This window comes from Rhamphochromis longiceps, linkage group LG17 (assembly GCF_057381845.1).
Source record: "Rhamphochromis longiceps isolate RC_006_pf linkage group LG17, R_longiceps_female_GT1.1, whole genome shotgun sequence".
NCBI lineage: Eukaryota > Metazoa > Chordata > Actinopteri > Cichliformes > Cichlidae > Rhamphochromis > Rhamphochromis longiceps.
The window spans coordinates 33501479-33527101 of record NC_140573.1 but is presented as its reverse complement, the minus strand read 5'-3'; the positions used below and the strand labels follow the sequence as shown (position 1 = coordinate 33527101).

The window sequence follows — 25623 nt, the reverse complement described above, 5'->3', positions numbered from 1 at the left end:
GAATTTAGAAACATACATTAGACGGAATGTATTTTTAAAAAATAAAAACCTATTTATCCTTATCAGTATCGGTTTAACGAGTAGGGTAAACCTTTGTATTAATTCTGAACTAAATAATTCCTCTGGTAAACAGCATTATGTCATTGTATTTGTGAAACTTGTACCTTGTTTCTTATCTCCTCCCATTCTGCACTCGCATTCCTGTCATGAAACCCAGGGGCGGACTGGACTAAACCATCTCTATGTAGACGGCTTGGACTTGTGATTTCATTAAATAGAATTTGATAACCGGGCTCTCACCAAAATGTGAATGATAAAAAAAATTGGATATGTATAAATAAACTTTTACCTGTTTGTTGTTCTAAAGTTTTCTTTTAGTGGTTATGCAGCACACAGTTGGGATACGTCTGCACCCCATTCCCGGATAGTGGACTAGTCTTAACACTGCCATGTTGGATGGAACTGGCGCTGGGCTCTCTGGCGGCCGGACTTCCCAGGAAAGTTTTTGCCGTTTTCCGTGTTCGCTCGGTTGCTCTAGTTTTGACCTTATTTTGTGGAGGAGGGGGACCTCGCAATACATTCCTCAGCGGCATATTTTTTTGTTTCTGCAGTCTTGCCGACCCCTGGGATAAAGTGAACCGGTGTGCGGGGTCGGAGCCAGGCCACGGATGACCGAGGGATTGTTTATGTATCTTTTTGGATCTCTTAACGAGTTAGAGTCCGTATATACTTTATAAACTGATCCTCAATAATGAGTGGACATCCGCCGCCACGGCGGCAAACAAATGTCGGCTCGACACTACTGACTTCGCAGGAAAATGAATGTCTTTTCAACCACCTCGGCAGGAAATGCATCGTAAGTTTTCCCATTAATTTGTTCTGTGATAGCGGGCTAAGAAAAAAAGGCTAATGCAGCTAACTTGCACCGTGTATCCCGTCCCGAGAAGGAAAATAAAGATTAGCTGTTAGGTGTAACAGTGCGTTTATGGCCTACAGTTTTTTGTTTTGATTTTAGGGTTTGTGTTGACTGAGAAACATTTGGGATTTCTAACTTGTAAGGTTTGTTTTGACAGTCCAGGCGGCCGGAGAGGGCAAGTAGGTGTAGCGATTGTGTCAAATGTCCCGTTTGCGACGGTGACATTTGGGAAACGACAAGTTTGATTTTACCCTCTGGCCTGAGCCGGTATGATTTTTATCTTGAAGGCTGGACACACCTGAAATCACTCAGGAAATCCTGAAATTCCGCTGTCATTAGCCTAACCGCATCGAGCCTAGCACTGGCAGAGTGCAGTTAATAGTCGGGGTATTGGAGCTGTTAAACCCATCAGCGGAAAACGGGGCAAAGGAATGATTTTTCTTTTTTTTGCACTGGCATTACATAACGTGGCTGAACCTAGGTTGTTTTCGGGAAGTGTGTCCCCCGAAAAGAATGTGCCGAGCAGGCTTGGCTGAGCTCTTGACAAAGCTGACGAGCCGAGAAGCCCTCTGGTAATGCAGGACTTGTCAGTCACAAAAAATCTGACGAGAATCTGTGGGAGTAGCCCGATGTACCGGTGGGACTGCAGTCAAGACCACTAGTGCAGTGTCACGACTCAATGTTGTAAAATAGCCTAATGTTACGTAACATGTTTAGCATTCAGCTGATTCATTTTTATGTCCTCATTAAGCACCATGTCTTGGAGCGACCCACATCCAGTAGATCATAGTGTTATCTCAAGTAACAGATATGCAGCTGCACCTTCACTTCTCCACAGCAATGTCTGCATGTCTTCTAAAAGTTGCATGTCTCATTCTATTGACATTATGATTCCTCATTTCTTTGTGGGCTGACACAACAGAATGGCCATCAGCTGACCATAAAAGAAACTGGGGGCTTAGATCAGTAGATATTTGCCTTCCAAAGAGTCTGTGGCTTACCACAGCCCACATTTAGTTAATGTTCGATAGTGTCACACCCATATTGCTATCTGTTAAATTAATCTATTAGACCACTTATCACACTCCAGAGTTGGGTAATCTTGGCAAAGAGTATTTAGTTTACTTCCTAATTAAGGTCAACAAAATTGTTGAAAATTAAGCGTATGACAGGTTATTTTGAGTTTCAGTTTTACTGTTTGATTTATACTTTTTTTTTTGTATTGCTGTGGAGCAGTTTGGTCCCACTATGTTGCAAATGTTACCCTGTGGTTTCATCATGAAAGAATGGCACACCTTCACCTGTTATTGATTACCGTTGCAGAGGAGGCTGGTTTTAAAGTCCAGGTTTTCCAGTTCAATAAAGTGGTCTGTTTTTGTGCGCTCTACGGGAGGCGAGGTCAACAACAGGGATATTAAATTCTCCACTGCCCTTTCTTAGTGACTTGCATGTAATCTGTTCCTGGGTTACTTCCTCATAGTAATCATTGTTTCCTGTAATTGTGCATAGTAAAGGTGTTGCGCTTGATTGACATACAACTGTGTCTTCCTCTTTGCTGCACTAAACCAACCATGCTGTTTGAGATGCTTGTGTGTGCGTATGCACACATGTTTGCTTTGGAAAGGCCATACTTCCTGTCCCATGACACAGTATATCAAGCCTGTATGAGGTCACACGGTTGGATGTCCCGCCTCCTCCTTAGACACAGGTTTCTAAGGTGTGCCTGACAACTATGCAACCAGTTTTAAACCCCAGTAACAGGCTTCATCTGGCTTTCTGGCAGTTGTGTCATACAGCATGTGACTGAGACGTGCACTGAGGAACATTCCTCACAGTCCTACGCTCTTGTGTGTTTCTACACGTCTTTTCATTGAAGAGTGAGTTTGGAAGAGACAAAGTGTGTGTGTGTGTGTGTGTGTGTGTGTGTGTGTGTGTGTGTGTGTGTGTGTGTGTGTGTGTTAGAGAGGCTCGGGGGAGAGGGAGGCTGGAAGAGACAGACATTGTGTGTGTCTCAATCTAATTAGAATATCCACCAAGTGATGTAGTGGCTGACCGAATGGTTGGCGCTCATGCAACACAATTGTTAATCAGAAAATGTAAAAACCACAATAACTGTTGTTTAACCTTTTTCAGCACCATCATCTTTCTAATCGAGACAGCTCTTACCTACCAGAGTTGCTGTATCTGTAACAGCCTTGTTTGTATACTATTCCTTGTTACAAACTAACAGACCTTTTTATATATAAAATATATCTAAAGCATGAAAGTTTCCCTCAGATTGTTTCCCTTATAACACCTTTTTAAAATATGAATTTACCTGCTTCTATGAACGTTTAAAATGTAATATATGCCATAGAGCTGGGCGATAGAACGATATGTATTGCGAAATAACTTTTTCTCGATAGAAAAATTAATCTACTGCGATAGACCTCACCGCTCTTGTCCTCTTAAAAAAAGAACAGCCAATCCAAATTAAGTAGCGCAGAGCCTAACCAATCACAGCCGCAGCGTCACGTCACGTGACTTGTTACGTACAGCACAAGTGCCAAGCCGCACATGTGTATTTGTTTGGGAAGCAGCCAGCCGCCGTGCCGCCCGGGTAATGGAGGAAATGAGTGTGCCGACTAGAGAAAAGTCAACCGAGAGCATGACCGAAGGTTACCGAAGAGAAAACAGATGATGGTTCCGATGCCGGAGAGATTGTCGAAAGGAAGAGCCATAGAAGTTCCGTAGTGTGAAGGTATTTCGGCTATTTCAAATCTGACAAAAAACAGAGTAGCGCGCACTGTAAATTGTGCCGAAAGCAAGTCTGGAAATACAATAAAGCGGTGCATGCTCAATCTCTGACTGGAAGCGCTAATTCGTCATTCGGCTTTTGTCAGACTAAAGTAACTGTTAAAACTGTTTGAAAAGCTAAGCTATACAACAAGGAGAGATTGAGAATTTCCTTTTAGTTCTCAGTTTATTTGATATTGACAAAAGTTAGTCAATTTTGTCTGATCTTGTGGGGCGATCATGGCTCAAGAGTTGGGAGTTCGCCTTGTAAACGGAAGGTTGCCGGTTCGAGCCCCGGCTTGGACAGTCTCGGTCGTTGTGTCCTTGGGCAAGACACTTCACCTGTTGCCTACTGGTGGTGGTCAGAGGGCCCGGTGGCGCCAGTGTCCGGCAGCCTCGCCTCTGTCAGTGCGCCCCAGGGTGGCTGTGGCTACAATGTAGCTTGCCATCACCAGTGTGTGAATGTGTGTGTGAATGGGTGGATGACTGGATATGTAAAGAGCTTTGGGGTCCTTAGGGACTAGTAAAGCGCTATATAAATACAGGCCATTTACCATTTTTGATCTTCTGTAAAACAAACTAAGATTTATTTTTAGAATTAATATTTTGTTTCTAAGTGGAATTGAAAATTTAGTAGTCTTTTTTGTTTGTTCTATTTTGAAACTTAAACGCTTTAGCGGCTGCCTTTTGTGTAGTTTGCAATATTTGCCTTTATTTATCTGAAAAAGTCTCATGTTCCTTAAGTACATCTACCCTGTTGAATTTATTATGGGAAATAAATATTTAAATCAAAACAAGCTGCTGATTATTTCACATTTTACTTGTGAGCAACGGCACATTTAAATCTTACAAATATAGTTATTTGGCTTATATCGTGATAGATATCGTTATCGCCTGAAATGAAAAAAACATATCGTGATATGAAAAAATCTTATATCGCCCAGCTGTAATATGCCATAGGGCTGGACGATATATTGAGTTTTGTTTTTTTTTAAAAATCAATATTTTTATACGAGATATAAGATGTGACAATATCCTTTATATCGATATAGTCTGTTCTCTTATAATTATAGTTGTGGAGCCACAAGTTTGCCTCTCTTTCGTCCACTTTTGTCTTTACGCAACCTTACTCGGCCTCACCTCTTTCCTTCACTAAACACAACTCCCCCTCCTCCCCCATCGCTTCACCTGCAGGCAGAGACAAGATGGACATGGCAAATCTCCGTTAACGAGTTACTGCGCATCGCCCCATGCGTGGGGCTGGACAGCGTCAACGTGTTAACGAGCTAACCACGCTAACAAGCTAACCACGCTAACAAGCTAACGTGGTTAGCTCTATATTAACATGCTGTATGTTAATAAAAGTGCCTGTGTGACATCTGGGACGCAGCTTTGACTAAGAACTCTCTTTTTGTTCTTACTTTATGGCTTTAAAAAAATATCGAGATATATATCATATATCGCCATCCAGCTAAAAAATATCGAGATATGAATTTTGGGTCATATCGCCCAGCCCTAATATGCCATATGTGTTAAGTGGGTTAATCTTGCAAAATAAGAATGGAAGTGGTGCACATACATATGGATTATCAACTGTAGAAATCCCTGATTTAAAACTGTGAAACCACCTGAAGCATAACCTTGTGTATTAAACACATTTCATCCTCCAAAATCATGCATTGAGAAAAAGAGACACCTACAGGTTCACGCACAGTGGTCTCACTCATTAGTTTTACTCATTGGTATTCCTTGTGCTGTTTTACCATCAGCAACACTGACTTGGCAAAAGGTGGAAGGCGTCCAATTCACGCTGTGTGTGTGTGTGTGTGTGTGTGTGTGTGTGTGTGTGTGTGTGTGTGTGTGCGCGCGTGCATGTGCACATGCACAGACTGCTTGATCAGCAGTCCTGTCCTACAGGAAGTCCCGTGGTCGGCCTCCTCTGGTGATTTGTGCTGGAGAAGGGGAACGTGACTCCTTTTTCACTCCACCTTTCCCCTTTTGTGATTTTTTTTTTTCTTCTTTCCTTCTTTCCTTCTTTTTAGTCTCACTTTACGTCTTATGTCATCTGTTTCTTTCCCTTTTCCTTGGCTGTCTTTTGTATTTCTTGTATTCTTCCTACTCCCCGTTAAACATAGCATTGAATGTCCAGAGTTTAACAGATAAACATGAGCCTAGTGGTCTGAGGTGTGGACACAGGCCTCTCCATGTTGATTTTTTTTTTTGTTTGTTTGGGGTTTTTTGTACTTTACCTTCATATCTTTACCAGCTGGAAGAAGATCTAGTAATGACAATAATGAAAAAGCTTTAACAAAATAATTACAGGAGCAGATTCTCAGTGTTGTTGCTTCCTGCTGTTTTTTAGAAGTCTTTCTGTTGTTTTTATTAGTCTACATTAGTACAGACTCACACAGCAGCAGAATCAATTTGTAGTAGTTGTACATGTGTTACACACATGGCACAAAAACAAAGTAATTATTACTCCACACTTTTGAGGGCGGATCAGTCTAAAAGGAATACGCTGCATTTACTTTCGACAGGTGACCTGTCATACAGTTACAGTTGATACACTGTTGGTATCTTACTAATATGGATAGTTTGTGACATGGTCTCTCTAATTATCACTATAGCTGACTACCAAATTCTGAAACATTACACATGCTTTCTCTTTTCCTGTTGATTCATCTCAGCGGTGGTCTGATTTTTCTATTAAATTTCTGTTAAATTTTTGCATTTGATTCCTGCAATCACCAAGGGTGGAAGTGCTCTTTAACCATAAATTGCTTCCTGAGGAATTGAAAATAGAAAGAAAAATTGTAATGTGTTACTAATACAGATAGTGAACTATGTTACTTGATCTTTTACTTGTTGTCATTACTTGCTTATACTAGCTTTCGTTTCTTCCTTTTAATCGACCCCATGTTTATAGTTATATTGCATTAGATTGTGTGCTGCCTGGGCAATTGCATGGTGAGGTCAGTACACATGTAGAAACTAAGTGTTTGAGGATAAGTGCATAAGAGAGAAGAAGAGGGAATTAATTCACTAGAGAATGGTTTGGTGTGTAGGGTCCTTTTGGCCGGGGTTTAATGACGCCATACTCAGAGCCCCACTTCCTGCAGCCTTTGGCCCTGTCAGGAGCAATCAGCGCTCTATGGGAGGATGAATCCATAGAGCCTCAAACCTTGGATACCACACAGGCCCTGTTACTGTGAAAATGCATTACAAAACAGAATTTAAATGATTCTTTCAATCCTGGCTATTTCTGATCAAAATCTAAACCACCAAGAGTTGTAGTGTTAAGAAATGTAATGATTACATAAATGCAGATAAAAATATCTTTTGCAGACGAGCTGAAAAAAAAACTGCCTGTTTTCTGTTGTCTCATTTAATGCTGTGTTTTAGTCATGCAGTTAGTGTGGCTATCATGGCCACTTCAGGAATGGGCTGATGCAGCTTTTTCCAGTTTGAACAATACAGACTTCTAAGCTAAGCTAGAGGTATCCAGTTAGAGAGGAGCTTTAATATAATAAGCTGTCTTCTTCACTCTGAGTAAGAAACTTTGAATCATCTTTTATGTGTAATTTTTTTTTAAGTTAAACTGTATCAAATGAATGCAATCAGCAATACAAATGTACTAAATTGGCATTCATCACTAAAACAATAAATTACAACAGGCTCAAAACAAGTGCTATGATAAATTAAGAATTTATTTACCTAATTTAATGTTGCATCTCATAATTTACACTTTGCTCATTTCAGCTAAGATTGAGTCATACTACAATACTGCATACTGCTGTGATACGGTTGCAACTGAGTGTAACAAAAGCCTTACCTTTCCCTGCTGTTAGTCTATTAGTTGAGCTAATGGGAGACAGGTGAAGGGAAATGATGTCAATCATATTGACATCACATTATGTTGCCATGATAGTACAGTAAATGTTTGCTGACAAGTATTTCTTGGTGCATGACAAAATTAAGAAAAGAAGCATAAAAAGAGATTTCAGTAAGAAGTAAGACAAAAGTAGTACAAACTCATTCTCATACTAAAGTGGGGTTTCCAACAGATTTTGAAAGTGTCTAAGAGTGACCAGAGTGAGAGTGAATAAGCAAGAAAGAGAGGCTCCAACACAAATTGCACTTAAGTTGATGCTTTATTGTAATGTTGAGTTGTCTCTCCCGCTATTGACCCAGTCACTGCTCCCGATCTGTGACATGAGAAAGACAGACCAATATAGAATTGAATTGAATAGATTGTCAGATATCTGTATTTTTTTTTTTTTTTTTTTTTTTTTTTTTAAACCAGGATGGGATCAGTATCAGATCCTAATAGGAGATCAGTTTGTCCCAGTATCGCAGCAGTTCCTCTGAAAGGCCAGGACTGCCATTTGTTTAGCTAAACTCAGCTTGTAGGAAGAGTGTGGAGTCACTGACTGGAAGCATTTTTCTTGCAGAGATATCAGAATTGGCATTATGAGGGCAATAAACAATGCTCAATGGTACCCTGTGTTTTATTTTAGCAGTTAAACCCAGCACAGTGGGCTTTTTTTTTCATATGCAGAAGAAAATTTATTTGCATTTTGACTGCAAAATCAAACTTTTAGTTTCAGTTCAATGGTAGAAGGAAGTGGAAGCTAATGAGGTGTCCATCCAGATATTCCAAGAATCATCATGATGACGTCTGCTGTACTGCAAAGACGAGCCTTGTGGTGTGGTTGTTACCAGTTTCAGTATTACATGTAGAATAGGATTTTTTCTGATGATACTGATCTTGTACTGTGACTGACTTTTGAGGATCTGTCCAAAAAAAAAAAAAGAAAGAAGATATGGACAAAACCACAAAAGCCAGAAAAATGCCCCCCTCCCAAAAAATCCCCACAGCAAATGTTTGTATATTAGAAAAGGGTGATTTACTTGCCCTGTTTTGGGTTTTTTTTGTTTGTTTTTTAACAAAACCTCTCATTCCCACTAAATTACAAAGAATAATCTAAGGGCTCCTCCATATGTTGTCTTAATACCTCCAGTACATCCTGGAACTCACTTTAGATGAGGCATTTCTTGTCGTGATGGTATTGCTTTCATGTATGTGTTAATGGCTGTGAACGTGGACCCCCTCAGTGTTAGAAACTCCCTGCAGCAACCTGTAAAAACTGCAGGTGTCTAACCCTGCCTTATGATCATGTCTCTGTGTGCACTACAGGTGTGTTTTTAGTGTGTTTGCACATAATATGATGCCTTTTTGTCTTAAACAAATGTTGGCTTCTTTGCCTTTTTCTATGCCTTTTATTGGGCGTGTATATGGGTTATGCGTAAATATAACTGGAATTTCTTTGGAATATTTAAATTAAGGAGATGCTGAAATGCATGCAATATTCATAATACATAATTGGAGTAATTATGCATCGAGTCTATATTGTACATGTCATTAAAAACTAGTGAAACTATCAGGGTTTTTTGTTGTTGTTTTTTTTACTTATTTTAAGGCAAGTGGGGTATTTCTGTTCTCTATCTGTATTTCATTTCTAATATTGCTTTATTCCTTTAGGATCCAGCTTGTAAATCTCTGGCACATGGCTGTATAAAACATGCTTTGTATAGAACATTAACACAGATATTTGCGATTCTCACTCTCCTCCTCCCTCTGTCCTTTTTTCCAGACATTGTCTTCAGGTGTGGTCCAGGTATTCACAGCAGATAGGAGCTCCAGCTGGAACAAGAAATGCTGCGGGGTGGCCTGTTTGGTTAAAGACAACCCCCAACGATCCTACTTCATCAGGGTCTTTGACATCAGGGTAGGTATATGGGAAGCAAGGGGCAATTCTGTGTGTAAAAGATGGCTTCTTATTGAGTTATCATGATAATAAATTTCAGCTTTCTACTTGCCTTATTAGTTGTTTGTTTATTTATTTTGTATTCAGCCGTGCTTCTGTTTCTCCACAGGATGGGAAGGTGATGTATGAACAGGAGCTGTACAACAACTTTAGCATTAGTGGCCCCAAACCATACTTCATCACATTTGCTGGAGATGTAAGTTTTTTCCCTCAGCAGTTACATTTGTCTTTTTACTTATCTTTCTCAACCTCAGGTTAGTTGATAATATTTAGACCCCTGCTTTAAATTTCTTTTGTGTTAACTGTTAGTGTTGCTGAAAAATATTCTCTTGAAAGAAAGTCAGCATTTAGATTGTTCTGCAGTGTGTGACCAAGAAAGGATATCGATAAGGTTTTAGCGATACCTAGAGTAGGGGGGTGGCTCAAGACTTTAACACAGTAATGTACTAATGTGGGTTTTTGGTTTTTTGTTTGTTTTTTGGGGGGGATTGTTCAGCTGTGTGTGGCTCTGTTTTTGTGTACTGCTGAGTAAACATTACACCCATGCAGTCTCACATTTTAATGGAATTAGTAGGTACAAGTTGTACTTTCTGTAGCCAGTATGTGGCATTGAAAACCATAAGCCTATGTTTTGGTTCCTTATTTTTTGTTCAAATGTTCCTGAAAGCATGTCTACATCAGTTAAAGTTTACCACAGAGCATATTTCCTTCATCATAATCTTCATTCAGTCCAGAAATTCTGATGGAAACCTGCCATGGAAAGCATGTGTGACCAAACTTCCAGGTGTGCTTACCAAAAGGCACCACCATTAAAGTTACGGAACTAGAAATTTGAGCTTTGTGTCACTTCTAAAGCTTTTCATGTCACAAGACATCTTTATTTAAAGAGAATACAAACTGTTAGCACGGTGGATTAGACTTGAGCTGACCGTAAGCTTTACGGCACTGTTGTTCAGTTGCAGTATACGCATAATGGAAGTGTATTTGGAAACCCATAGATCAGCGGTCCCCAACCCCCGTGCCTCGGACCGGTAGCGGTCCGTGAGTCATTTGGTACCGGACGCGAGAGTTGAGGCTCAGGTGTGGTTTTCAGGGTTTTTATCGGTTTTTCAGCGTTATTTTGTTATCGTTTTTATCGTTAACTCGGTTTTCCTGGGTCTTTTCACGTGTGTTATGAATAAATCTTCCTTTTTTCAGTACCGGTACTAGTTTTTGTTGTATTTTTCCGAGACACCTTAAAGGCCGGTCCGTGAAAATATTGTCGGGGCATAAACCGGTCCGTGGCGCAAAAAAGGTTGGGGACTGCTGCCAGAGACTATCCATAGATATACAGAAGTACCAAAATTCTATTCATAACAGTTTTTTAATTTCTTTTCTGTTTTGTGTGTTCACAGACATGCCAAGTGGGTCTGAACTTTTCCAATGAAGATGAGTGCAAGCGTTTCCGGAACACTGCGGGAGAGCTAATGGGGAGAAAACTGAGGAAAACCGGTACCCACTTATTGCTATCACTGCTTCACCTTAGGTCCTAACTACTGATCTAACTTGCTGGGGGGAGAGAAAAATGACATAATTAGCAAAGTTTTGTCTTATGCTCAACAATCTGGTTTGTCTGATTATATTTCAAGCCAAATCATCACCATTCATCATTAAGTGGGAGCACAAGATCAAATACATTTCTAAACTTGTCATTTTTGAAACTGTTGGATGACAGAACTGGGCAAAAAAAGGTCTAAATTTCAATACATAAGCAATCTTAATCAGAGGTAGTCAATTAATGGAAGATGTGCCTTGGGGCCACATTTAGCTGTTCCTTATGTTTTTAATTTTTTCCTTTGTCTTTTTTTGCCTGGGTCTGTCTGCTGTTATCATCTGCTCTTCTCCTCATCTTATAAAGTTTTCAGAGCTGTTGGTAACACGTTCAGTGAGAGTACGATCCGAATACTGCCCTACTGTGACGTAGTCTTATTTAAAAAAAAAAAAAAAAACAGATCTTCAGAGTCATCTTAACAGAAACCTCATAAAGTTGGTGCTGCCAAAAAACTTTCAAACATGTTAACAGAAATTGAAAGCTTTTAGGGGTTTTCCCCACGTACTTCCAAATGGTTCTTCCAAATGTTTCTTTTGACACAAATACCATCACATGACTTTTCAACCAAAACAAATGCATCATAATACTGCACCCAGGCTTTTGGGGAAGAAATATGCTGACTGTCCCAAGGGGGGCACTGCAGTTTCAGAATGAAATGTGCAGAACCAATCAATGATTCCTGCTTCATCTCTCAGGAGTAGAGCATTTCCAGTGCTTTCTTGTAATTTACTGAACATGGCGATTGGTTTGAGAAACCAGTTTTTAAATATTGCACCCCTAAACTATTGTGTCAGTATTTACAGTAACACTTGAATAGCTCCAGATTAAAACAAAACAGGGTCAGGCAGTTTTTCCTTCAGTTCATTTCTTCATGCACCAACAACTCTAAAACTCTCCACCTAAAGACAAAGTCATCCACACAGACTCTCATACTGAACATGAAACTGAAGAGATTCTTATCCACAGCCATCCAGATGCCTTCTCAGACTTGGCACTCAGTTCTTAACTTTGATTATCTTGTGCTTGATTAAAACCGAGCAGTCTCCACTCTGCTTGTTCTGCGGGTCATTTCCTGACCTTTGAATCGATCGTTCTCTTTCATATTTCCCCCTCAGCCCGCTGCATTCGGTGCTTAATCGTATCAACAAGGCTTCCTCTTTTTGATCTTCCACCTCAGGAAAACTCAAGCCATTAGTGTGTGTGTGTGTGTGTGTGTGTGTGTGTGTGTGTGTGTGTGTCCCATGTTAATTAACAACCTTTGAACTTCTAGAAACTAAATGTATTATTGTTAATATGAGATGCAACATCTCTTGTAAAGCCCTCTTGAGTTGTTGATAGTTTAAGTGTGGACTCTAGCTGGTGTGCGTGTGTGTGTGTGTGTGTAAGAATGTGTGATTTACTCCTTCTAAACACACTAACTGAACTCTGCTTGGCAATTTATTTTTTTCTGAATAACCCTCCATTCAGTGCAATACACGCACAATCCCGCCGAAACCTACAAATCGGCTCTCTTCTCTTTTTAACGTCTGTACTCTGACGCGCTCACACTCATCCGCTTCACATTAACACAGCCCACTACTTAGCACAGGAGTGTAATGACTTAATTTGTCTGTGTGTTCACAGAGAAGAGACGCGACCCTGCAAATGGTATGTTTTCCACTGTTTCTTTCTGAAATGATCAGAAAAGAAGTGTAAAGCCAGAGTCAGACTTGTGTCTGATGGTGTTGGCAAACATTTGTGACACTCTGCTCACTGTGTCATACTGGCAGGGTTTCTGCGTAGCTCATGGTTTCAACGATAGTTCATTTCTTCTTATACTGTGGAGGAAACTACATAGCTACATTGCAGTTTAACTGATAATGCCTACATGAAATGTAAAATGCTAACTACATATGCAAACTACATACACCTGTATAGTTTATTAAGACATAAGCTGTGGGATATGTCACATAGAAAGACTTAAGCATAGCATCTGTCTATTTTACTGAAATTCATGCTGACAAGAAATGCAAAAAGAGGTGACTTGGTCTGAAACAGACAAGGAAAACGTCAGGCCTACAGACTGATTGGCAACCCTCTGGCAATTGGTGGTTGCTTGGGAAAAATGTGTATTCTCTTACCAGTTGATGAGTGGCTACTGGAAGTTGCCAGTAGTCACAAGGTGAAAACTGATCACTTTGCGACCGATGTCACACAGCAACCACTCAGGGGATATACTGGGGTTTTTTCCCTAGCAACCAGAGGTTGCCGGAAGGTTGTCAACTGGTCTCTGGGCCTATGTGACTGAGGTCTAAGCTATCAGCTGGAATGACCTGCCAGTTGACAAGTCATAGGGCAAAACTTTCAACAAGCTTCCCCCTTTCCTGATCTATGGCTTCTAACCATAGTTGGGCGATATCTGGTTTTAGTTTGGTTTAAGTGTCTTTAATTAGCCCAGCTCATAGCTGGGAACCAGATTTCACTTGGTACCAATTCTGTTGTGATAAAAAGAGGTGAAGAGGAATGTGTGACACTATGGATTCATACTTTGCTACGTTAGTTCTCAAACACTTGTGACAATGAGGGAGAGTTGCTTACTTCCCACACAAAAACAATAAACCTTTATCATGCACTGGTTACCCAAACAGATGACCTTCCTAAAAGGGGATGTACAGAAGCGCAAGACTACAGTTAACTTAATGAAAATGGCACGGAAAAAACTAAACAAACCTGAAAACTAAAAACTTGAAATGTCACTAGAATTTTATCAAAAGTCCCAACAAGCACAAATTCCAGAAACCCAAAGCTCCTCTACGAAACCCTTAAGTTCCTTGAAACACATTTGTAATCCTTAATACTTACTTTTAAGATTGAGTGGCTGTATTATGACAGTGATAATAATATACAGTCAAAACAGCCAGTATGCATCCTGAGAACATTTTGCCAGCATAGAGCTGTTCCCCTTTGTGAAATACAAAGTAAATAGAGAAGCTGCTTATAGCTGGAAAGACTAGTTGTGAAACAGCTCCAGGAGCAGCTCAAGAAGAAGTGATGTGTTTGACATGAATCATCTCAAGGTTTTTGATGTTGCCTGTTTTGTTTTTTTGGGATGTCTTTTTTTTCTCTCATAAACAATGGTTGTCTGCTATTTGTTTTGATTTGGGGGTGTTTTTGTTTGTTTTTTGTTTTGTTTTTTTAATGAATAATAAATGATTTACTGTATAAACAGTACACAACACATTGCAGGGTGTTATCAAAAACACAGCAAAGAAACTACATGCTCTGTTTCCTATTATTTGTCTTACTCCTTTTAAATTAGCTTTAAACCGCCTGAGAAACATCAACATTTTGTGAGGCGATTCAAGGAAGTTTCATAAATATTTTCTTTGAATGACGGCTTGAGAACTTCTAAGAAATGTCTGATTTGGTATTTTTAATCCTGGTCGGTGTTGGAATGTAGAGCAAAACCATAATATGACACGACATTGCCCCGTAGTGGAGTCATGCCCTCGGTGTAGCGTCATTCTGCCGCTTAGTATGGTCTGAGTAAACAGATGGAATACATTTGTGGATGTGCAGACGCTTGTGTTCTGGACATGTGTCACAAGACACACAGCCTAGTTTGAGACAGCAGTGATGAAGTAGTTTTAGACTGGAAGATTTGGCCCATATATTTGTTTGTGTGCCAGCATAAAGAGGTATTAACTTAGACAAGTATTTGGCTGATGCTTAGATTGGGGGTAGGTTAATGGAATTGGGCATGATGGTATTCTGATTGTATACATAAACATCATGTAAATCAGCTCAGGATTCATATTTTGGACTTTGAGTTGGTATTCATATGCAGCTTTTTCAAGGTCAGAGTTGGAAATGACAATTCAAAAACTGGTTTCTAAAGGCAACTTGTTCTATATACCTGTGCCCAGTAAAGCAGCCACCTATCCACCTATCCAAATCCCATTTCTATCTTGGATTTGCCGTGCATGGTCTCTTTTTGTGGAAAGGTACTTTTTGCATAAGTAAGTTAGTCAATTTCCAAAGGAAATCCCTTTGGAATTTCCTCTCCATTCCTAACTGTCTTTCTCTCCTTTCCCATCACTGCATCATCACTCTGTTACTGTCATCTCTAGTCTGGTTTTTGCTGTCCTCTCCACTACTCCTGCTGCCTGGTTGAGCACTTGCCTGCTCATCAATTATCCTCATCTGCCCTCCCTCTCTCTTCATTTAATCAGTCTGTTTTCTCTCTCATGTTTTTATCTATCGCCCTGCCCTTCTCCCTCTTTCTTTCTCTCCACTGATTCATCATGTTTTAGAAACCCCAGAGATTATTGTGGGATTATGACATGGATGGGTTTTAATGGTTACGTAAAACAGAGGCACAAAATCCAGAATAACTTGCTGGGATTAGATATGTTTTGCAGGAAAAGGGAGGAGGTAGTGGACAGACTGGTGGTGAAATGATCACAGCCAGCCAATCCGGGCATTACAATCTTGACAGTAGGGAGTCGAAGGGGATGAATAAGCTTTAGCCGCTGGCTGGCAAAGTTTTGGCTCTTTCCCCCTTTCCAAATGCATTGTTGGATGTTAGCTTTTTCAGCTGAGGAAGGAACCATATAATCATCATCAGATGCAGGAAATCTATTCAGTAAATGAAGACTCGGATCCATCACATCTTCTTGTATCGTTTTGGAAGCAGAAACATCCTTCTGAACTGGATTCACATCTGACACAACGCAACAAGTGGATAGTCTTTGATTGATAGCTCAGACGTATTGTTCACCAGACATTTCTGCACCTCTTTTTTTTTTTTCTTTTCTAAATTGAGAAAGAAGACCTGAGATCTTTTTGCTGCCTTTAAATCCGACCTCGTTCCCGCCTTATCTTTCATGCCAAGCCAACAACTACGATGATGTTCTGCACCACCTTTCTTTCTGCTCCTTCTGAGGAACTTAATTGTGAAGCTTCTGGAAGAGGAGCAACTATGGGAGGTGGAGGGCTGAGCCCAGGTAGCTGCCTGTCTTCCTTACATTGCCTGGTTCTCCCCCAGGATGAACTGTACCCATCTCTTTCTGACCCCACTGCTCGACTTTCCATCTGCTCTGAAGACCGAGCTTGCAACTTGGTGGACAAAGTGCTTGTAGACATCAGTGTGACCACCTGCAATGCAAGAAGCAGCAGGTGTATTTGGGATAACCTGAGAAGGCGACGCAGTCGGTCTGCATCGCCTTCACCCAGCAAAACGCCCAACAGTCCTTGTAGCAAGCGTGTCGGAGGTATGTCTTTCATTTGAGGTGCCAATTGAAAGTTGTACAATTCTATTGTAAAGGCTGGAGTTGTTTCGCACGATGGGATCAGAGATGCTCACTGCTGGGCTAGGAACAGTGATTGTAGGTTTCTTTGGTTGAGGATCCTTTAAAGGAGAGGCGATGTCTAAGGAACCCCTGAAAAGGTTAGCTATTAACAGTCCAGGCTACACAGCAGCAAGTGTGTTTTATTGCAGCCTAAGAGCAGTGAGTGATTTGATGACATGATGTGTCATCAAATCAGAGAAAGTGTGTTGTCCCTACTTTAACCTGGGAGAGTAATGGAAACAGTTTTTTGCAGCTTTCAGTTACACAGCACAATATTAGCATTAATCGGTAAATATTTTTACACGCCTTAGCTTTGGGTTCCCAAATCCCCATTCTGAGAACCACTGTGGTTGAGACAGTAGTAGTGCTTGCTTGTTGTGTGACTGCTGGTTTGCAGATAAAATTACCATGTGACTTATTGACTATATTGGTAATCTTGCATTGCCTGTGTCCATTCTCCTTCATTTTAATAGCTGGAAAACAAAAAACAAATGAACTTGTTCATTACTTTAGTATGTAAACAGACATTTTTCGTTGTTTGTGGTCAAATAAAGTCTGCTCTCTGTTCTGTGTATGCCTTCTCCTCTTGGACCTCCCTGGTTATGTAATCCATAATAAGAGCAAATCTATTAACTGTCTAGACCAAGGATGTCAAACTCATTTTACCTCACAGGTCAAACACAGGCTACTTTAATCTTATGTTGGCGGAAGCAGTGAAACTCCTATTTCTGTGAGTGTACAGAGAATTAGCCACACATTTAATCAATGAGATGTCTTACTGTATTAAAAAAAGAACAGTATGTCTCAGTTTTTTAATTATTTCAGTGTTGTATGAATTGCTATTAGGGATGTCTTTATTAGCAGGAAAAGGTGTAACACTTGTGAAAATACAGTTAAAAGTCTAGAATTTATGTGCTCCTTCACATTTTCCAAAGTCATCCAGTGGGCCAGATTGGGGTCTTCCCCAGGCCTATTCTGGCCCCCGGGCCTTGTGTTTGAGACCCATTGTCTAGACAATTGATGAGGACCAAAACTGAAGAGAACAAGGTTTTGAACACGTTTTAGACAAAAATGTACAAAGTCTTTAGTCTTAATGATGTTTAGCTTCATCTCTCTGTCTTAACTAATGTGATTATTTAGTTTAAATACCCCAGGGAAGTATGAAAAATGCTATTATTTATCATATACTGAATATTCTGACATTGTTTTCTCACCAACAGATTTAAATAACATGTGCAGATCTCCACACAGTCTGTAATAGTCATTAAAGGATGATTTAAGCACATAAAGTAAAAGCACAAACTCTATTTCTATATAGAGCCAGGGTCACAGGTCATGTTTTATGGCTTGTTAAACACTTTTATGGCATTTTAATCTGAAGACAGTTCGTGCATTAGGCGTTTAAAGACACTTCTTTAGATGTAGGAGGAAAATCCTTTGTTGTTTTATATGAGCTGTAACTTTAGTACTGTCTTCTTCATTTTCCAGGACCCGCATTGCCCATGGCGACTGTCGATATCAAAAACCCAGAGATCAACAGCGTTCAGCGTTATCACAACAATTCTCAGATGAACAACATTGTGCACTCTTCCTTTCCTAAGAGGGAGAAAAAAGTCAAAGGGGGGAAGAAGAAGAGGTTGACAAAGGCAGACATTGGCACACCGAGCAACTTCCAGTGAGTGAGCCCAGGGTTGTTTGTTTAAGGTCAGAGGTAAACGCTGACCTTTGGTCTCCTTGGTAAACTGTTTTCCCTGGACTTTGTGCTTTTTCCAGTATTGTATTTTTTTGTAGGTCGTGTTTTTACCACTTACCATGAATTTCATATAAATTGAATGCCATACTTTTCCTACACAAATGCCTGGAGTTCACATAAGTGCAACAAATTGGACTGTCATGCATAAATTAAATCAGAGCAGCGCTGCAGAGTTTGACAGCACTAGGTGGCGCTACAGCAGCACAAAAAGCTTAAAAAGTCAGCTGTAATCCTGGTTCCCGCTTTGACAATTTGCTCTTTACAAAGCCTAATAATCCCACGTCACAGCCAGCATGAACTGCTGCACTATTACTCCATTTCCAAAATTTTAATAGCCATTAGTCAATCACCCATTTACCCTTATAAATAATACATTTAGTTAATTATGCAGCACTTGGAGAAATTACACATGTTGTATTTTATAATGTGGTTTTTAAGACACAGCAGGAATAATTAAATGAATTTTAAGCAGCGCTAACGTTGAAGGTAGTCCTCTGAGAAAGTCAAAAGTAGCATTTAAAGCTATGCTATGAGTTTCAGATGTCTTAAAATTTGATATAAAAGTTTGACACATTTGCACTGATGAACTTCTGCATCTGAAGAAGAGGTGAGGGGGTGGCAGCACTAATCCATTTAGTGCCATCCTACAGAATAAATAAACACATATCTTTGCTTTTACCTGACAAACACAGATTGGCTTTGCAGTTAATAGCTAATGGATCTTTGTCTGCTTTTTATTTGAATATAGGAAACATCATGTACTGTCTATGTATTCTGCCCCCTTCCTGAACACATCATGTCTCACATGCTCTCTCTTCTCCTTTTCTCACAGGCACATTGGACATGTAGGATGGGATCCAAACACAGGCTTTGATGTAAGCAGCATCCACAGAACCTAACACTAATATGTACATGTTTGTTGTGCGTGTCTGCACATGTCAGCTATGTGACCTCTAGACATTTGTGTGTAGCTCATCCATATGTCAAGTAGGCATCCCTCTTCTTGACAGATAGTTTAAATTTTAATACTGGCTCCCAAATATTAATCTGAGCTGTGTGGCTGAGCCATCCGGAGTGTTACACAAGGAGATTTTTTTTTATTTATTCATTTTTTTTGGTGATGTAGGGAATCAACCCACATCTGCATAATCCATGGACTCGTTCCCAAAAAGCTTCATCAGTAACTCTGTTGGACTCTGGATGATAGCTCTGAGATTATACAGGTCAAAGAGACTTGGTCTCCCTGTAAATGAAAAAATGAATTTCAGATGATTTTGGTTTCATAAGTTAATGCTTTCAAGGAGATTTTTTTTTTTTTTTTTTAAATGAGTGACGTCAGTCAAACAAAACCTGCTCACCTCTTAAATCCTCAGGCTTTTAAAACCTAGGCACAAATTGGAGGATTCATAAAAGGGTAAGGGATATATTTTATAATCTGTTCTTCAGGTACTTTTAGTAAAGTCAAAGTAAAGAACTTCCCCTTAAACAGAAGGTCTTTTTTTTAATAGTCTGCTTGAATCAATTTGTCAAACCTGTCATATTATTAGAAAGCCAGATTAAATGTCATATTGAGGTCTTCATCTCTTGCAACTTGATCTCGACTTGCAACAGAGCATTTTCTGCTTCCAGAGTCCACTCCTGTAACAAGTCCTACACAGACCTTTGGTAGCTCAGAACTGAAACCACCAGGTGGCACCATAACGGCTGATATTCTGGCCTTTTCTCGAGCCCACTCTTATTTCAGCTTTTTATTTAGAAATGTCTCCCCAAAACAACATGACATTGACAGAAAGTTACTCCTCACATTCAGCTTTTGATTTGGCTCAGAGTGCATCTCCTAAAACTTCAAAATATTCTTTGATATTTTCTTGAAAATATTTCCTTATAATCTTATTTCCGTGAACGATAAAGGTATTTTTCTAGTTGATGTTTGTCTGAAATTCCTGTTTGTACATTTGCAGCTGCACATAATCTGATTATCTGTGGGATAACCTGAACCTAAAGTGTAGGTGCAGAGGCTAAATGTCATGTTTAAATCTCTGTTTATTCTTCAGCTGAATAACTTGGACCCAGAGCTGAAAAACCTGTTTGATATGTGTGGCATTTCTGAGGCTCAGCTAAAGGATAAAGAGACCTCTAAGGTCATCTATGATTTCATCGAGAAGAACGGAGGTGTAGATGCTGTCAAAGATGAGCTGCGGAAACAAGGTACGGCCACAGAAACGAATATGTAGCCCGGGTTTTCATATCTTGATATAAGAAATAGGAATTTAACTATACTGTTAAATTTGATGTATGTGCGTGTTTGTGCAGGACACTCACCCTCTGAAAATGTGTTTAATGGGTTGATTGTCTTTAATTGACAATCTAACTAGTGTGGTGGTTTTATCCCCAGGTCCGCCCAGGTGGAGTGGTAGGTTTCTATGCATGACCTGCTGTGACTGTGCATGTAGAGTCAAACTATGAATCCGAGCTGTTTCAGGTCTTCAGTCTTTTTAGTAAGATGTTTGCTGTTTTGCACCTGATTGTTCTCGAGTTGGATGTGCTGTCGACTCTCTGGAGACATACCAGCTGTTTGTCACGTTAGACAGGTTTCCTTTGTTTCACGGAAACATTGTCCTGCAATGACACTACTTTAAATACTTTGTTTCTATCTAACCTCTCACATGAACTTCAGCCACACTTGTAAATGTTTGGCCCGTCATGTTTTAAACACTTTGCACGTGAATTTACGTTTGTTTAACCAGGCTTTAGTCGTCAGTGAAGCAGAGCCAAACTAGCTTTTTGAGCTTTGGAAAGCATGTTTTTAAATGGTGTTCACATACTTGGAATGGGGATACGAAGTCCAATTTGGGAGTATTAACATCTTTCTTTGAAAGTTTGTGGACATTTTTTTTTTCTCAATACAGATTTTGTGAACAAAAAAACCCCACCAGTTATTTGCAAGAAGGCTGCTCCTTCACTCAACTCTGTAATTGCATGGCTTTGCGCAAGAGGACCTGACGAGCACTTCTTGACTGAGATTCCTTAAAATCTTTAGGAATTGTCCAGATTTTCCTCTGCCCTTCATTAAAATTATATGTAGAGAATAAAAAGGAAAAATAACCTGTAGGGGATACAGTGTGAACTACAAATGGTTCAATCACAAGTTTCTGCTTTAACCTTTTTCTTCTCCTCCTTTTCTTCAGCACCTCCACCTCCACCTCCATCCAGAGGCGGCCCTCCTCCCCCACCCCCACATCACGGCTCCGCCCCTCCCCCACCACCACCTCCCGCACGGGGACGAGGTGCACCTCCACCTCCTCCCCCCTCCAGAGCTCCCGTCTCTGCACCCCCGCCTCCCCCTCCATCACGGCCAGGCATATCTGCTCCACCGCCGCCTCCTCCCAGCCGCGGCCCACTCCCGCCACCCCCTCCACCGGTCCACGCATCCCTTCCCGTTGCACCTCCCCCACCACCCCCGCCTCCCCCCTCATCCGGCGCTGGCGCACCACCTCCTCCTCCTCCCCCGCCACCTCCTCCTGGCCCTCCACCCCCAGCTCCTCCACTCGCCACAGAAGCTAACGGAGGGGACAGCAGCCTGCCGACATCTGGAAACAAGTCGGCGCTGCTGAGTCAGATCAGAGAAGGAACCCAGCTTAAAAAGGTGGAGCAGAAAGAGAGGCCAGCATCCAACGTGGGCAGAGACGCGCTTCTGGACCAAATCCGACAAGGAATCCAACTTAAAACTGTGAGTATTCATCCATCCCACACGGCATCTCTCCATCCGCTGTGCTTTCTTTGCGTGCTTTAACCACCACGTTTTATGTATTGTCTTTACAGAGGGACGATAATAATGACTCAGCACCTGCCTCACCAGCCCCATCATCAGGCATTGTTGGGGCCCTCATGGAGGTGATGGAGAAAAGGAAAAGGGCTATTCACTCTTCAGGTACTTTCAAATATATCAGTCTTTATCACCTACTCAGCTATCGCTACAACATATATCTGTAGTTAAAACTAGGACTATCTTTGTTTCCTGTTGACTACCAATTTTTACCTCTCAGCCAGAAAAGGCCGATGGGGTATGACCCCGGCATTTGTGAATGCGATGACTGAAAAAAACCTGTCTGACTGACTATGAGGCAGTGTAGGATTTTCAAACTGATACCTTAGATGCATCTACTAAAAATCTCAGATGAGTTTCTATCTCAGTGGCCTTGACCTGAAGGTCAGAGGTCAAGTTTTCCACCCGTATTGAACATGATTTTATTAGTAAAGCATTTAAATTCAAGCTTACCTGACACACTGTTAGCAGCCTATAATAAGTACTGATGTAAATCACCCTGCAAAAAAGGAATGGAAGTGATCTTTATCAGTTAATTTCATTGGCTGTTTTACATGGAACAAGGTAGGGCAGCCTTGAGTCTCTTAGTGTTTTTCCACTTTTAGTTGGCATTCACACAAATTCAGCTCCATATATCGAAAACGGTTTCACATGAAGTCAATGCAAAGTAATGAAACTTTCTTAAGCTATTCTTGTGCTACGCAGTCATCGGACAGTTTTATAAACTGAAATACAACAAGGGGAAAAAAAGCTTGTCGTCGATCTCGGAGCGTTTTCCCTGAAGAGGCTTGTCAGCACCACCAAGTTTACACCAACTGCAGTCATTTGAACGTCATTTACTCTAAATCTGATGACATTTAAAGAATACAATGGAATAGAGTAGCCCTTTATTGTCATTGTACACGTACAACCAAATTGTGGAACAACTTCCTCATCAGTCGAACATCCTCATGATTTTTTGTTTTTCACTTTCTCATTTAAAAACAAAACAAAACATGAAAGTCACCCTCAGAGAATTTTGAACAACAGTATAATTCATCATACATAGCCTCTGTGTAAATATTGCTGTTTTATTGCCTGCATTAAGCACTTTTCATCTCTTTCAGCCTAGATAACATGATTTTTCTTTCTACAGATGAGGATGATGATGATGAAGATGATGAAGACTTTGAGGAGGAGGATGAGTGGGATGACTAGTGTTTGTTTGTTTGTTTTTTTTCTTTTTCTCCCCTTCCCAAACCCCCCATTCCTCAATTCCCCAACCAAATGATCACAACACTAAAATTGTATTTGGAAAAAGAAATCGTTAATTTCAAAATTATTAATGTAAATGTTCTATTGATTTGCTGTATATTTTTTGTTGCCTTCATGCCTTTTTATTAATCTGTGCAATACCTCATTTAATCTGTAAATGTTTGTCATTGTCATCTTCGGTCGTCGGCCCTTCATCTTCTCCCTTTACGCCTTATTGGCTGGATCTGTCTCTTGATAGCAATATGTCTCATCTCTCATTTTAAGTGTCCCTTGCCCCCCCACATCACTCCCTCATCTGTCACTCAGGCATCTTTCATATCTGCTGCCTCCCATTGCACACGTTCCCAGTCGTCAGTTTAACGTGCAATTTTATATCAATTTGTCTTTCAAATTTCAGAGTTAAATGTAGTTTTGGGGTGGTAACTTACAAAACAGGTCGCCACAGATCTTTTGATTAGTCGTATCATCGTTGTTCATTAGGAGGGAAAAGAATTAACTATTTTCATACCCTACTGCTCTGTAGTTTATTTTTACGTATTCAAATGATCCTAGTTTAGCACTCATATTTTCTTAAAACAAAGAGGATTTTTGGAATATTTAGCTTCATTTGTTGTGGACTGTAAATTTTCTCCAGAGTTTGAGTCTTGTTATATTTTTGCACAGATTAAAAAGAGGAGACTCGCTGCATGAATACAGGACATTTTTCAGGTCTGCTTCATTATGGAAATTACATACGCTTTAGGTAATGAGACAGAAATACACCTGAACATGAAGCTTTTTTTATTTCATTTGTTTTTAAACACACAACACTACATAGAGTACATGAATGGAGGTAGCCCACAGTGTTATGGCAGGCTATCTGTTGTGATTTTTAGGGTTTTGGGGTGTGTTTTTTTTTTTTTTTTTTTCTTTTTTTTTTTCCAACAACACTAAAGATTCAGCTGAATCTGTGTTCTGTTTTTTTACAATAGCAAGCAGAGTATTAATAAATGCCTGTTTGTTGAAATCAGGTCATTCATCATGTAAAACTTGTGGAATAAAGACATTTTAGTTTTCATACCTGATGCTTATCATGGGTCCATATGCAAAGTTACTGTGCAGAAACACCAGGGCTAACATCATGTACTTCCTGCTATAGGAAGAAATGCATTCATGGCATTCTTCTAACAAGTATCATTATTTTAGCTAACTGTAAATCATGAGGTGTAACATAGGAATTACTTCCATAAAGAACTCTGTGGTTAACAGTTCTCTACAAAGACTAAAGATGCAAGCTGTCATTTGATCTGAACTAAAAAAAGGAAAACGGTTATCAGCAAGTTTAACATTTTTTATTTAATGTTAAATAGGACAAAATACTTAAGTCACAACTAGTTAAAAATCTGCTTAATTGTTAGAGAACTGTAATTTCCACAGTTGTGCAAATTCCTTCTAACCTGTTTGTCTGTAAAGTGATATTGTATAACAACTTTTGCTAAACAGCAGTTGATAAGTTTTCCTTTAGTGCTTTCTGTCTGAAAGGTTCTGCAAGATATGGTTAAAATTATCTGTCAGCACAAACCATCTTTTCCTGAATGTGTGGAATAGCTTGCTTATTTCCTACAAATTTAGATCTTAATTACAAATCAAGTTAAAATTTCAAGTTGGGTCTGTCAAAATTTTGATTTAAATATATCTCAAAATTTCAAGGTTTTTTTTGTTTGTTTTTTTTGCATTGGCAGAAAATGGCTTTAGAAGCTAAACAAAATTATGACAGATAATGGAAAATAAAGAAGGCAAGTCACTTCTACTAGTGAGCAATGGTGACAAATGACAGGTATTGGTAAACCCTGTATTATAAAATTAGCTCTAACAGCAGCCATAAATGGAAAATGTTAACATTTATCATAAAGTAATATATTTTCTGTTATTGTTGGCAAACATTAACCATTAGCATATGTTTATAGCACACATTAAACCCTTGGCCTCAAAAATAGAAGTAACCTGACTTCCAACCTGTACATAATCAGTGAAGCATCATGAAGACTGATTGGTATGGTTTAGCTAACCATATGCTAGCTGCTTATGCCAGAACAATAAACGTGGCAGAGAAAACCGTGAACCGAACTAAGGGTGAGGAGTACCGCTCGCCAAGAAAGGGGGGAAAAAATCTAAAACCTGTTGCTGTGTCATAAGTTGTCATGTTTAGTAATTAAACCTTAAAAAAGCATATTAGCATTCCAGTCTGGGTAATTTTGCTAATACGTTTCTGGATAATTAAAAAAAAAAAAAAAAAAGGCCAATACAACACTCGCAGTGCGTGAAGTTTCTTGAAAAATACTGTGATTGAAAACATTTAAAGCTTTTCAAA

The 25623-nt window shown here is 39.9% G+C and overlaps 1 protein-coding gene across 3 annotated transcripts; it reads left to right on the top strand.

Annotated features, from left to right (window-relative positions):
• The first annotated feature begins 343 nt into the window (after nucleotides 1-343).
• Nucleotides 344-25623, top strand: LOC146650031 (actin nucleation-promoting factor WASL-like). 3 transcript variants are annotated; one of them, XM_085387702.1, is made up of 12 exons: nucleotides 344-856; nucleotides 9346-9480; nucleotides 9629-9715; nucleotides 10914-11010; nucleotides 12734-12757; nucleotides 17929-18115; nucleotides 19026-19068; nucleotides 20248-20401; nucleotides 20589-20606; nucleotides 21382-21923; nucleotides 22016-22124; nucleotides 23155-25623. In XM_085387702.1, exons 1-12 carry the CDS (start codon nucleotides 752-754, stop codon nucleotides 23214-23216), a joined length of 1563 nt encoding a protein of 520 aa, XP_085243828.1. In that variant the 5' UTR covers nucleotides 344-751; the 3' UTR covers nucleotides 23217-25623. The 3 variants fall into 3 exon arrangements, with proteins under 3 accessions (XP_085243828.1, XP_085243830.1, XP_085243829.1); XM_085387704.1 differs by lacking the exon at nucleotides 12734-12757; XM_085387703.1 differs by lacking the exon at nucleotides 20589-20606 and having other exon boundaries at nucleotides 359-856.